This window comes from Neltuma alba, unplaced genomic scaffold (assembly GCF_004799145.2).
Source record: "Neltuma alba isolate B1F8T4 unplaced genomic scaffold, ASM479914v2 tig00004681_pilon, whole genome shotgun sequence".
Lineage (NCBI taxonomy): Eukaryota > Viridiplantae > Streptophyta > Magnoliopsida > Fabales > Fabaceae > Neltuma > Neltuma alba.
The window spans coordinates 1-14,583 of record NW_021633813.1 but is presented as its reverse complement, the minus strand read 5'-3'; the positions used below and the strand labels follow the sequence as shown (position 1 = coordinate 14,583).

Sequence of the window (14,583 nt, the reverse complement as noted above, 5' to 3'; positions counted from 1 at the left end):
GTATAAATTCCATCTAAAAATATAAGGAATATTAGTAAATGTTAATGCAGGCCTATGTGAATTTATTATTTATTTAAAATACGAGCCAATGTGTTAATATACGATTTTATATTTTTTTCGGCTAATATCCAATAAAATACAGTTTGATCATGCAATGAATAAAGGACATCTCGTGACGAAAAGGGAAAAATTAAAGAAACTAAAATATCCTCAAAAATGCTATAATCAAATAGGAGAGGAGAAGATATTGTAGAAAATAATTATATTGTTTTAGAAAAATAAGTCATATTTTCTATAATTAATTAACTTACTTAATTTTCTTAATTTAATCAAATTAATTAAATAAATCTTATATTAAGAATCTGAAGAGTACTACGTATAATTCCTTTATTGCGCCCAAGGTCGATGGCCACTGTTCTGCCAAAAATTACCTGACAAGATTCTTTGAGCAATTGAAACATACATGATCTCCTTGCGTTTGAACTTGAAGGAGTGACTTTTAAATAAAAACGCTCTTCCAATCTTAGACACAGAGCATATTTCAAGTAACAGTTTCTATAGAGCGTAGGAGCGTGGGCTTCCCAAAAGATAGCGGAGAGGTACAAAAGTGACGGAGATTGACTTTTAAGTGTAAAGATCGAAGGGAGCTTGACTATTAAACTCACCCATGGGGCAGGGATGAAAGTCAATGTTAATAATCCGACGGTGTCGAGATGGATTTTGTATTTAAGACAAAAAGAAAATAAAAAAAGTTGTTGAAGAGTCCTATTTAAAAAAGTTTGTTTCCACTTAAAATGATTTGAATTGAACGTAACTCGTTTTTCAGCGAGTGCGATTCCATTGAAAATGAGTTGCTAATCCTTAAACAAATTTCAAATACTTTTAACCAACAAATATTTTAATGAGAATTTTTTTCAACAGTTTTCTCAATATAATATGATACTACCTCTAATCTTAAATATAATGCTACATTCTATTTTGTCTTCCAAATATATAATTTTTTTTAGAAATATTCTTGTTGATTAAACATATAAATATTTTCATCACGAGATTATTATAATGGCAAAATTAAATAAGCTATTTTAGGAAAATTAATACACACTAATTTAACTATTTTTTTTAATATTTTGTGAAGCATAGAATGTATAAAAACACATGCAGAGGCTACACTCACATCCGTACATTCTTTTCTTTTTATTTTTTAAAAGCGCACGCTCTGTATTTGTTTTTCCTCTTATCTTCACTGCAGTTGCTTTTTTTTTTTTTTTTACCAATACAACACGATTAGTGGAGGCTAGATTATAAAGCTAGGCTAGTATGCAACCTAAGCAAGGCATTCCTTCATAGAGGAGGCCAGATCAGGGCTCCAAAAGTTGCATTGACCAAACTGTGCATAGCCGCATATCGTTGGTTGTTGAGCTTTAAGTAACTGGGCGGTATTAGTCGCTTTTAATCGCTCGGTTTGATTGTCAAATTTGTAAAGAGAGGAAGAAAAGAGAGATTTGAGAATTATCTATAAATATGCAGGGAGAAAAACTTTAATAAGCGTAAATAAAAAAAGTTGTCAGTTTGGCTTTTGGTATGCGAAAATGTATTAGGTAGAGTGATCAGAGATAACTTTAAAGATGACTTCTTTTCCCATAATTCTTCCATTCTATGAACAGTAAAGTTTTGAACTTCTGCTTCACTTTTTCTTGTGGTATGCCATAATTCTTCCATTCCCCGAACTGTAAGGTTTTTAACTTCTGTTTTACTTTTTCTTGTGGTCCTTTTGTTTAGCAGTTTTTTTTCCACTAAAGCATATGTATTTTTTTATTGGAGGCAATCCTATTCGAGACACTGTTGGACACTAAATGTAGACACTTCTTCTAGCAGAGATTCGAATCTTGATTCGTCATGTTGTGAGGGACTAAACTTTTTCGCTAGATCCAACTCTTGTTGGTTTTTTGTTTAGCAGTTTTAATTTTTCAAGTATAGTTCTGACGAGCTTTACACTTGACTTTTGTTAGTTTCTGTCTGGGGCTTGGCCCTGCTTCTTTCCTGAGCCAATTTGCCGGCCTTGCTCTTTTTCCCGGTGAGTTTTGGTTTTTTCTGGTTAGTCTTGCTATTTTTATCTAGTCAGATGAACCTCTGGAATTGTTTGTTTTCCTAAAGACGGAAACATGAACTGGCTTATGGGGACCCACTTTCCATTTTTAGAGAGTCAAGGGCCTACTCATCGTTTAGGCGCGTTCTATTCAATTTATCTTTTATCAACCGTTAATCAGTCCCATCCATGGGCCAGATTAATTTAGTAAATATTTTTGTTATGGTTTATTTTCTATATTCATGTAAATATTTAATGATATGTATATCAATATTGGAATGGAATTCATGTAGTTTGGTCTTACGTTGTGAATAAATTTAATTATGATTAAATTTGGTTTGCAAAAATTATGATTAAATTTGAACGGTAGATAATTTGGCATTTTGATTTTGTGATATATACTTTAGTCGTGCGCCTAATAAAATCGTATTCACATTACGCAGGAGAATGGGAAATTAAACCAAATTTCATATTTTAAACAACTAAAATTCTGTTATAATTCAAATCCATCCAAGAAAATAAAATGATTATCATTAAGTCTTAACAACAAGTGAACAGTTGTTAACTTATTATTTACTACCATCTCTGGTGCTTAATACAGAAGCTAGATAACTAATTTGAAGATGTTAAAGAAATTAGTTAAATAATTATTTGTAAGTCCTAATAGCAAGTGAGTAGTTGTTAATTTATTATTTATTACTACCTCTAGTATTTAATATAAAAACTAGATAACTAATTTGGTGAGATTTTAAAAAAAATATTTATTTGTAATAAATGTGTATTAACTTTCTTAAATTATTCTTGTTCAATCATATACATTGAAATTACACTTAGGTGAAAATATCTTATAATTAATAGGAATTTTTTAAAAACACATTATAAACTTAGGACTTTTGGATAATTATGTTTTTAACTTAGGACTTCATAGCAATTCTTCCCAAGAAAACTAGCTTAATATTTTAATAATTGATTTTATATCGAACCTGTGAATTATAGGTTAATTAGTGTACTATTACCTCCTATCCTAATTATAAGAGCTAGTTGAAAAATTAATTTAATTTTAAATATAAGACTTAAATCTACTTTATTTTTCACATTTATTTATTTTTTTCTAAAAGTAGTTCAATGATAACCGTACATGTTAAAATATTTTTTCTATAATACACATGACTAATAAGAATATTTTAGTTAAAGAAATATTAATTATTATAAATAATTAATTTAACTAATTTTTCTAATATTCTTAAATTTAGTTATTTATCTTTTATATTAAGTATTAATTAAAGCATGAGTATTTCAATTAACTGCGAATGCTGTTTAAATTTTGGTTGGTTGATATTGACAACTCCTTATAAATGAAATGTTTCTGTCACAACAGATCAATCGGAATCACATGGGAAAGATCCACAGGGGGAGACGCTCCTTCTACAAGCTTCTGCTTTCCACCCGATGCTCCTATAAGGAGCCACGTGTCCCATGACAGCAACAGGGCCCACCCCGCCGCCCTAAAAATTAAGGGCATGTTTAGATTGGTGTTGGATAAAACTAACTTATAGTACAACTGACTTTTGTAACTGAAATTAAAGCAAAAATCAATTAGGATATGTTTGGATAGGTATTTTTAAAAAGTCAGTTGAAAAAGTTGAAAGTTGTTTGGATGATTAATAAAAAAGTTAGTTTAGCTATAAAATGACTAAAAAATACGTGAACTTTATTAAATAGTAGTGTTTGATATTTTATGTTTTTAATATGATAATATTTAAAAAGCTACCTAAAATTATGATGATAAAATAAAAATAGTTTATTTGTGAGATTATAAAATAGAAATATTTGTTACCAAGATAATTAAACATATATAATGGATAAATATGAATATAAATTAAAATTTATTTGCTCTCTAGTTTGGGATTTTATTAGTGTTTGTTTAAGATTTAATTCTTTTTCTACTACAATTTCTTTTGGAGCCATTACGGTTCCCTTGTTCCTAGTTATGGTGGATGAAATTGAGAAGGCAGGTGAGGCTACTAGAGAGAGAAGCTTGGAAAAGGCTGGAAGGCACCTTCCTAAACACTCCGAAAGTTACACATTTGAGCGTTGGAACGCACCGGTAGTTTGGCCCAAAAGTTAGCTAACATCTTAATTTATCTAAACAGCAAGTTTGAATTCCAAAAAACCCCAAATCTCAGTTTCACATTTATCCCTCCAAACGGAAATCCAAACATGGGCTAAGACAATAGACCAAGTCAGCAAAATGCGCCGGATATTCAAAATCAAATTTTTCAAGAGTGGAATGTGAGACATACGGATTACGTAATAAAAGCAATGTAATAGTAATAAATACGTGAAGTTATCCATTTCTTTCCGTCTCCGATGGCGGCCAACCAATGACGAATATATGGGACTGTAGTTCACGTGGCTCGACTTCAAGTAACCCGACACGCGCGTGTATGTAATATGGAGATGTATAAGTTGCGTGTCCATATGTACATGAATATACTACAAATAACTAGAAGAGAGAGTGGGACGAGCTCTATCAAGAAAAAACGGAAAGGGGGAGGCGGTTTTTCTTCAACAGTCAAACGCAGAAGATATGGACTTTGCAGAACTGAGAAGAGCTGTAGAGGAGGTCGAGCTCATCGACGCTCACGCTCACAATATAGTTGAGCTGAACTCCAACTTCGCTTTCATCCATGCCTTCTCTGAAGCCTACGGGGATGCCGTTTCTTTCGCACCCCACTCTATATCCTACAAGGTACTTCTTCCTCACTCTCTTCTCCTTGTTCGCTACCACCGTCGCCATTTGCTCTAAGCTCATGCTCCGGATCTGACCGGTTTAGCTTTCACATTGTCAAATCTGATAAGAAGGAAAAAAAATCCTCAAATGATTTATTTGAGTGATAATACGAGTTGACTTTCTAAAGGAACAGAGGGCTCCTTTCATTAATTCCCCTGTTCCATTAAAAACAATTCGCTTCTGAATCAGTTGTTATCATAGGCGAACCACAATCATTATACGAAACAACTGAAATGATCGACCTCGAACAATTATGGATGATAATTTTTTATTCTGCTATTCTCGAGCGTGACCCTCTTAAAATGAAAACTTGAATCATCTGTGTACTGTCAGTCAATGACGTATTTCCCTACCAGCTTGCACGATGTTGAGTACATATGTAAAACAGATAGCTGTAAATAGCATGTTACATTCCAGTTGGTTTTTTGGTTTTGACATTGGGATGTCAACGTGATTGTAATTGCTTGAAAGTGTGGGCGGCACAAGGATTTCTTTACAGTTTCCTTTCCTCTTATTGAGAACATAGCTATGCAATCGTGATATCAAGCTAATCAAACCAAAAGACATAGTAAACTGATGACCTGAGGTTGGGACTTTCTTGCCAGAGATAAATGATATTTGGAAGTGTGGTTGAAGGAAAAAGGATCAAGAAACAAAGCTTTAGCATGTTCTGTAAATTTATTGGAAGTAATTACTGAATTATGCTATGATTTCTGCTTTCACTTCGCTGCATCAACTCCTGTTGAGCCATGCTTCAGGATTTCTAGCATGTTACTGTATTTTATGGTGTTTCAAATAGAAACTCAAACCCACTCATGAGTACCCAGAATAATGATTGATTTCATTCAATGGAATATGTTGCATGAAGTATTTACCAATCTCTTGTCAAATTGATGCCATGCAGCATCTGTGGTTTAATTCCCAGTTCTACCTCACAATCTATATGTGCTAAAGTCAAGTGTTATTGAATGCAATTTGCTCGAGAATTTTCAAATTATTCTGTTTGACATATGATTTGTGTTCAAATTATGCAATGACAGAGAAGTGTAAGAGAAATTGCTGAACTCTATGGATGCCAATGTTCTTTGCAAAGTGTTGAAGAATATCGAAGAGTTTCTGGATTGCAATCCATCTGTTCTAAGTGCTTCAAAGCTGCAAAAATCTCCGCCATACTCATTGACGATGGGTTAGAATTGGATAAAAAGCATGATTTAAAGTGGCACGAGAGTTTGACACCTCTTGTTGGTAGAATCTTAAGAGTTGAACGGTTGGCCGAGAAAATTCTTGATGAAGTGAGAAACTTAGATTTCCATTTTTGATCCGAAATTGCATAACTGTTGGGCATCTTATGTTGTTTTTAGGCACTATATTGTTCTTTATTTGTGTTGCTGTTGGTACCGTGCAAGGAGCATTGTGAAACAGCAATTTTGTTAGCGAATTACTCTCACAGATTCGTTCATTCCAGATACATGAAATATTGAAATTTGGTTTCATCCTTTGTTTGTATTCCATTCTTGTATCTGTGATTGCAGTCATACTATTTGTCGCTAAGCCATAGGCCAATGTTCTGTTTGGTATTGACTTCATGGCTTTCTAACTCATGTTGCTTTAGGTGTTGCCACATGGATCTCATTGGACATTGGATAAGTTCACTGAAGCATTTGTCTCAAAGTTGAAATCATATCCTTTGCATATCAATTTCTTTTCTTAATTGGTATATAGTTGCGAAATTATTCACTGGTTTAACTGGACTCCTTAGCATTTTTGTTACGGTTGCTAGTGAAATCTTTGGATTGAAAAGCATTGCTGCATATCGTAGCGGTCTTGAAATCAATACAAAAGTGACCAACAAGGATGCAGAGAAGGGTCTCAATGAAGTGCTAATTGGTAAGTAGAGTATATGAATTGGTTTCAGTTTAACGTAACGCTGGATAGTCTTAGCTGTAATTCCTTATTTTCAGCTGGGAAGCCGTTCCGTATAACAAACAAGAACCTTATTGATTACATCTTCTTGCAAAGCTTGGAAGTTGCTCAGTCTTATGACTTGCCAATGCAGATACACACAGGGTAATGGATAATTCTTAAATTGTCTGATGCGCTTCTACATGTGCTATGATTGCTAGCTAAATATTTTTGGGGGAATGGATGAGCTTTAAAAACTGGTAGCTTTTTGAGGTTTCCAAATAATTACTTCTAAGTAAGTATGAACTGAGTTAATTAAAATTTCTTGTAAATAACTAGAGTTCAGTTAATAAGGGTTCTTGCACTGTCTTGCATTTGGCAGTACGTCATTAATGTTGTGGAAATGCAGTGGTCCATGCCTGGTCCACTACTAGGATTTACCAAAAATCTTGTTTACGTCAAAGTTGCAGTTTCCTCTGTTATTTACTGCTTCTCTGTTAATATCATATTGAACATCCCTGCGAGTCAAGTGGGATGGGAGAACCAATCCACTTGAATACCCTATTAAGCACCCATACTACTAAATTGAGATTAGGTCTCTCAATCAATATACCTTTCACTTTTACGTAATATGCTATTTATTGATTTTTGTTTGTAGCTTTGGAGATACAGATCTAGATATGCGACTATCCAATCCTCTTCATCTCCGTGCAGTTCTTGAGGACAAGAGATATTCCAAGTGCCGTATAGTTCTTTTACATGCATCCTATCCATTCTCCAGGGAAGCATCATATCTTGCCTCTGTTTACTCCCAGGTAAATGTTAGATGACTCAGTAAATTATATTAGCATATACCTAATTTGGGTACCAGGTTCCTTGGCCTTGAGGATAATATACAGTTTTTTCCTTCAGGTGTACCTCGATTTTGGGTTGGCAATTCCAAAGCTTAGTGTTCATGGAATGATATCTTCAGTTAAAGAGCTATTGGAGCTGGCTCCAATAAATAAGGTGACAATATACAGAGTTCAAAAAATAATATGAAAGTACTGTGCCATGGACGTAGAAAATAAGTGTTGCCATGCACTGGTAGGAAACAAATTTCACGTGCGACACATGGAGCTAGTGTTAGAAGTTTATACTACATAATCTATAGTATGTAGCTTCAATTATTATAACTCTTAACTTTTATGTTAATTTGTCTGAGTATGGAGTGAGAAAGCAATGCTTTCTTTCTTTGCTGCTTGCGTTTTTCACCCTCTTTTTACCTTGTAAAAACTTCTTTACTTCTAAAATTGAAACTTCAACTTTTTAATACTGGCTATGTTATTACACACGCTGAACTGGCACGAACGTGTTAATATGGCATGTGGAGTTGTATTTTATGTCTGTGCTGGTGAATTTAATGTCTTGCGTGAATAATTTGCAGGTGATGTTCAGTACTGATGGCTATGCATTTCCTGAAACATTCTACTTAGGTTGGTTAGCATCATTAACATTTATTCTTTATGTACACAGTTACTAGAACAATTGTTTTGTTTTAACCACTTTTTTATTTAGCGCCATCTAGCATTGTTTTGCCAAGATGCCTGTTGACTGCTTTCCTGCCACAACATTTATCCTGATTCTTGGAATATTTCTTGACTCCTCAGAATATTATGGTCCCTGCATACATAAATGAGGACCAGAGGTTTGAAAAGGAGACATATGCTGGTGGCTTACTTACAGATTGAGAACTGAATTAATGTCTTATTAGTGAAAAGGTGGAGGACATACAGAGGTGCTGTGCCCACGAATCAACCACTAGAATCCTACGAGATAAATTAATTAAAGAGATATAACAAGTATTAGAGGATATCTTAGAAAATCAGAGAGCTAAAAATGAAAACAAACCAAGTTGACTTGGTCCTATGAGATCTGGACATGATGTCAAGGAGAGTTGAGCCTAGTGACTGCAATCACTAGGACTCCCCCTCTTCAAGTTTGAGGAGGAGTAGATGTTAACCCCATCTCCAAGCTCTTTAAACTTACCCAATTAAGGAAGTCCTTGGTCAGAACAGGTCATCAGCTATTTGGCATTTGCAATATGGTTGGACTGTTGGAGCGTAATTGACTTCAAGTAAACCGGAATCAAATTTTTGAGTCAGAATGTTAGTCAGTAAGATGTGCTAGATAAAATAGTGCATAGTCATGAAATATACCCTTTGCTGTGTGTAGTGGTGCTGTCCAAAAAAATATGGCCCATTCACAAGCTAGGAACATTGCTAACTTACATGTAATATGCTGCCTATTTATACATGCAAAAGCAAATTAGATCTCCTTCATATTTCATCTGAATAATATTATGCATATAACCAACAATCTCGGCCCTGCCACAATACTTGATTGCAAAGCATAGTTGATTGAAATAAACTTAAAATTTAATTTTACAGGTGCAAAGAAGTCTCGTGAAGTTGTTTTCTCTGTTTTACGGGATGCATGCATTGATGGTGATCTCTCAATTCCTGAGGCTGTGGAAGCCGCTAACGACATCTTTGCACGAAATGCAATCCACTTTTACAAGATTAAATCAGCCACTGGTACTATCACTTCACGCAACATCCTGTCCCAAAAGTCAAATATTGCCTTAGAGGCTGAATTGTCACTTGTTCGTCTCATGTGGGTTGATATTTCTGGACAGCATAGATGCCGTGTGAGTTTACGTCAGCCTATTTCTATCCTCTTCTTGTTCCTGTCTTACATGGGGACCTTTCATTTGGGAACTTGAGGAGAAAGTTGCATATGTTTACTTGTTGAATTAGAAAGGTAGATATTGTAATATGAGAAAGAAATTCATGATTATATTAGCAATTGGAAAAAATTGATAAGGAAAGTCAACTGTTCAAGGTCCTCATAACTAGGTTTATACCACTTGTTTGTTCCGTCTGGTTTAAGAGTGAAAATTCCTGTTTTCGATAATTGGGAGGAAAGTAAAGTCATCTAACTATCCTTAAGAAAAAGTTTGCCATAATTTAGCATCATGGTGTCACATGTCAGCTCTGCTATTGCCTGTTTAAGCGATTCTAACATTTCCTGAAATAGATGTCTTCTCGGACAAGTAAGTATCTAAAATATTCTTCCTTAAGCTACATCTGTGATAAATTGTACAAGTAATCATTGAAAAAGGAAGAATTCTTGAATTTTTGCATGATGAGGGAAATAAGGCATTTGAATAAACATTTTAAAAGTAAATTGCTTATAAAATTGAAACCACAGTTCATGTTCACATTAATGTGGGACCAGAATCTCAAAAGAAAATTGCAGCACATCCTTAATGTAGAACGAGAATCTTTTAAGAAAAGTGCAGCAATTTTTCTTTTCCTTCTTATTCCCTTCATGAATAAGTAATCATGTGTTCACCTAATCAGTGACTTTGAGGGTAGATTGATGCAGTTCCTTAAAGTGGGTAACAGCCACATAGCTAGTAGTGAGAGTAAGAAGAATTTTAAATATTAGATACTATCATGATCTTAGGGAAATTCTTCTAGAGACATGGCCCTACTAATAAAGTGTCCTTCCTCTGGATTTTGATTTCCAATAGCTTCCAGTGAATTTCATGTCCAGCTCTTTTTATGCTTATATACTCAACAATAAAATACAAGTAGCACATAATAATTTTTAGCACAATATTGTGATGGCTATCACACTATCAGGGATTATTTGAAATTTTCTTCAAAAAAAATAAATCAAAATATATTCATGATTAAAGAAGCAAAATTAAGAAACGTGATGAATTCTCATTGCTGTGCAATAGTAGTGGTGAACATGCACAATCGATGCTAGGATCATCAACGAGCAGAATTTGTGTTCATGATAGTCGCTACATTCTCATTGTTTCATCATGCTTTCCCTTTTTATCACTCACATCAGAATGAGTAGTATCTGTTATAGTATTTGGGAACTTGTTTTCAAGATCTGCTGAAGTTTAGTTTTGACTTTGCTTGGAACTTCTATTATTTGTGCTATTCATGAGATGCTGCCAATTTTTGTTTCAGGTTGTTCCGGGAAAGCGTTTCAATGATGTCGTTAAGGAGCATGGGGTTGGTTTGGCAAGCGGCGTTGTAGCAGTACCTTCTTATCTTGATACAACAGTAGAAGGGTCTGGTTTGACTGCAGTTGGTGAAGTAACCATAATGCCTGATTTGTCTACAAAAAGCAGAATTCCTTGGTACTCCGTTTCTTTCTTGATGGGATTTTCTGATATTTTATAGTCAACTGGTACTTGCAAATTGTGTTTAGTTTCGAATTTTTCACCCAAAATTGTGCCTTTTTTTTTTAATATTTATATCTGATATTTATTTTGAAAGTCTAAGATAATGAAATTCGCAATGCAAAAGTAACATTTTTGCAAATAGAGGCAGTAATATGATAATGACAAGTATTTTGAGTTCAACCATGGGTCTTTATTCTTTTCTATCGATACATTGGTTTCTTTGGCCAACTTTTGATACATTAGTTGAAGAATAACATTCAAAGAGCCGGCAACTCGTGATATGCACAGTTATTTTGCGTTGAGCATATACAATTGAATTATTAAACTGATGCAACTCTCTTCTGTGACAGGAGCAAGCAAGAGGAAATGGTTTTGTGTAATTTGCAAACTAAACGAGGTGAAGCATGGGAATATTGCCCAAGGGAGGCCTTAAGAAGAGTGTTAAAGATTCTGAAACATGAATTTGACTTGGTATGGTTTAAATCTTGTCTTAATTGTGATGTGGAGCCATCAAAATGAGTTGAGCCCGATGAGATGGCCTATTTAACCTGCAAATTTGTTGAATCGAGTTGAGACTTCTTTAGAAATATTTTTGAGTGTGATCTTATGAATCCAACACATTTATCCTGTAAGTTAAACGGCCAGCAAGGGAGCTAGGTGAATAAACTTAGTATTGGCTCTCGAGTTTTGAATAAGTATAGAAGTTCCCTCCTTTAGACAATGTTCAAGTATCTACGTGGTTTTGAATATAATGACATTGGTAATTTATTAAGACGTGTTTTTGGTAGTCGTTCTTTATTTACTTATTGTTCTTTTGATTTTATATATTACTAATTAAATAATACTTTGTTTAAATTTTATTGTAAAAGATACTGATGTGCATGGCAGAGAAGGAGATATTAGTGTTGATGGCGACACTACATGCACAAGATGAGATTCAAATACTGTTGAGGTTTAAGACATTAGAATGACCTAAGATATTTGAACATATTATTTTCCCTTTTAAAAAAAAAAATTGGTGATAAACATTGGAAGCTTAAACGGTGGAAGACGTATTAATTTCTTGAACTTTTTAATGTTTTTTGGTGAGTTAAGAGGGTTGGTCCACTTAACCCGTGTGAGCCGGGTTTTGATTTTCAACCCACTAAATTAAGGTGAGTTAAATGAGTTAGCCTGTTTAACTTGCAAGCCATGAAAGGTTGGTTTGTTTAACTCACTTGGCCCATTTTACGGACTGCTGTTTAATGTTTGAACCTATGTTTCCAGGTAGTGAATACGGGGTTTGAGAATGAATTTTATCTCTTGAAGAGTGTAACTAGGTACTAAAATTATACTCTTTTCTGATTAATGATTGAATTATACCATCACAGTTGATTAAATAAGTGAATTAAAACAAACAAAACTTTACAGGGAAGGGAAAGAAGAATGGGTGCCGATTGACTCGACTCATTACTCCTCCACGTCAGCATTCGATGCGACATCCCCCGTATTTCAGGAAGTCATTGCTGCTCTTCATTCCTTGGGTATTTTAGTGGAACAGGTAAAAAGGAATTTACAGCATCATCTATTACATATGTAGATACGATGAAAACCTTTTGTTGTATGAGTCTGAGTGTTGCATTTCAATCTAAAGCGTCTAGCTTATGATTTGAAGTATGTATCTAGTTCATTATTTATTGAAAAGTTATCGAGGGAAGAGGAAGGAAATTTGAGTTTACCTGCTCACATTTACAACGAACAGTTCCATTCAACTTTTGTTTGTTGGAGCACGAATAAGTTTTAAATGTAAAATCACTTCTTGTCCTTGCGATCTATATTGGCCACTTTCTAAACATCAGGTAAATGAATTTTCTCTGAATCCTGAGTCAAGTATAATATGGTGATGTGGGACAGGAACCGAAAGATTATAAGATAGCGAAACTCTTAAGTCAGGTCATCATATCAATGAATTTATCATAAAAATGAGGGCAAGATGTGCTGGAGGCCTATGTACGGAACCTAAAGGAGAAATGCTGGTGATACCTGGTATCTTAGTCCTTCTAGGATATCTTGATATGGTGTTATACATCCCTAACATCAAATGCCTTTATGCAAATTTCGAATTAAATTCTAAACATCCCAATTATCCAATTACTGACCCTAACTTCTGAATATTATATCATTGAATGATAAAATAAATAACAACTCTATCATTTCAATTAACATCTCTGATTGTCTTCCATTTTTGACTAAACTGTAATCATGTCATTTTGCACGCATCTTGAATCAAGTCCTGGTTTCTATTCTTGCCCTTTTCATGTCGCATCTATACTGTAAGTTGTATATGCAGAAAGAGGATATAGATATTGAATTTCCTCTTACCATGCATTTAGGTTGGTCAAGCTTCTTCATCGGCTTCACTCCACATGTCGCATTATTCCAAGTTACATTATTATATATTTTGCTAATAAAAAAGTTGACTGTGCGAAAGCCCCAACTTCACTTGGCCTTTTGTAGCAGGCCTTACAATATCTTCGTACAATGGTTAAGATCCTAAGATACCTCCAAACTAAAATATCCACATTGCTGAACCAATGCCTCCTACTCCGTCTAAAACATGGAGCATGTTAGATTACTGTGCCTAACCAAGGTTCTGGTCTTCTGGGAAGGATTGTCATCATACGGCATGTGCCAAATCAATGCTTAAATTGTCCTTTGGTTGGTTCTTGTAGGTCTCCTGCAATTTCCTCTCCTGAGGTTGTAATCAATGGCCCTTGATCTTCTAATTATTCTTTCTTTCTATGTATTGAAGGTACATGCAGAAGCTGGAAAAGGTCAGTTTGAAGTGATTCTGAGCTATTCGACCTGTACTGAAGCTGCGGATCAGTTAATCTACACTCGTGAGGTTATCAAGTCAATTGCAAGAAAGCATGGGCTGCTGGCAACTTTTATGCCAAAGTAGAGTGGAAATTCTATATGAGAAACTATAATCATCTTGCCGCTCTATTTTGGAGGGCGTTGAATTTTAATGTTAAAGCAAAGGGGCTAGAGACAGGCCCTCTACTTCAGCCTTTTTATTTATGTAATAAATACCTACAGCCATTGAACTGTCTTTGGTTGCTTCAAGTGAATAATGAGTAATATATATTTTGCGTGCGCATGACATTGTTCTTTTGTGATATTGAAGGTGCTTTTTGGATGACATTGGCTCTGGAGCTCACGTGCATCTTAGCCTGTCACAGAATGGTCAAAATGTATTTATGGCATCGGATACATCGTCTAAATATGGAATATCGGCTATAGGAAAGAAATTCATGGCAGGAGTTCTACATCACATTTCTTCAATTTGTGCATTTATAGCACCTCATCCTAACAGGTTGCTCTTCCTAATAGCAGTCCATCATTATCTTATCATGATTATTTTTGAAATTTCAGTACGGTCATAATTTTGCTATCTCTTATTACATGGTTGATTAAGAACTAGAAAAGATGATCAGATTGTTGGAAGTGGGCCCAATTGTAGACAGTCTAATCCTCTGTAACTTGCATGTGGACCATGAAAGTGGAAAAACA

The 14,583-nt window shown here is 34.5% G+C and overlaps 1 protein-coding gene across 1 annotated transcript; it reads left to right on the top strand.

The window, feature by feature from the left end:
- Window positions 1-4,642: 4,642 nt before the first annotated feature.
- Window positions 4,643-14,471, top strand: LOC114745450 (protein fluG). Its single transcript, XM_028933605.1, has 15 exons — window positions 4,643-4,838; window positions 5,921-6,172; window positions 6,493-6,560; window positions 6,652-6,767; window positions 6,842-6,947; window positions 7,441-7,597; window positions 7,695-7,790; window positions 8,209-8,257; window positions 9,212-9,471; window positions 10,814-10,986; window positions 11,382-11,502; window positions 12,298-12,350; window positions 12,442-12,571; window positions 13,823-13,968; window positions 14,198-14,471. Exons 1-15 carry the CDS (start codon window positions 4,677-4,679, stop codon window positions 14,454-14,456), a joined length of 2,148 nt encoding a protein of 715 aa, XP_028789438.1. The 5' UTR covers window positions 4,643-4,676; the 3' UTR covers window positions 14,457-14,471.
- Window positions 14,472-14,583: the final 112 nt, after the last annotated feature.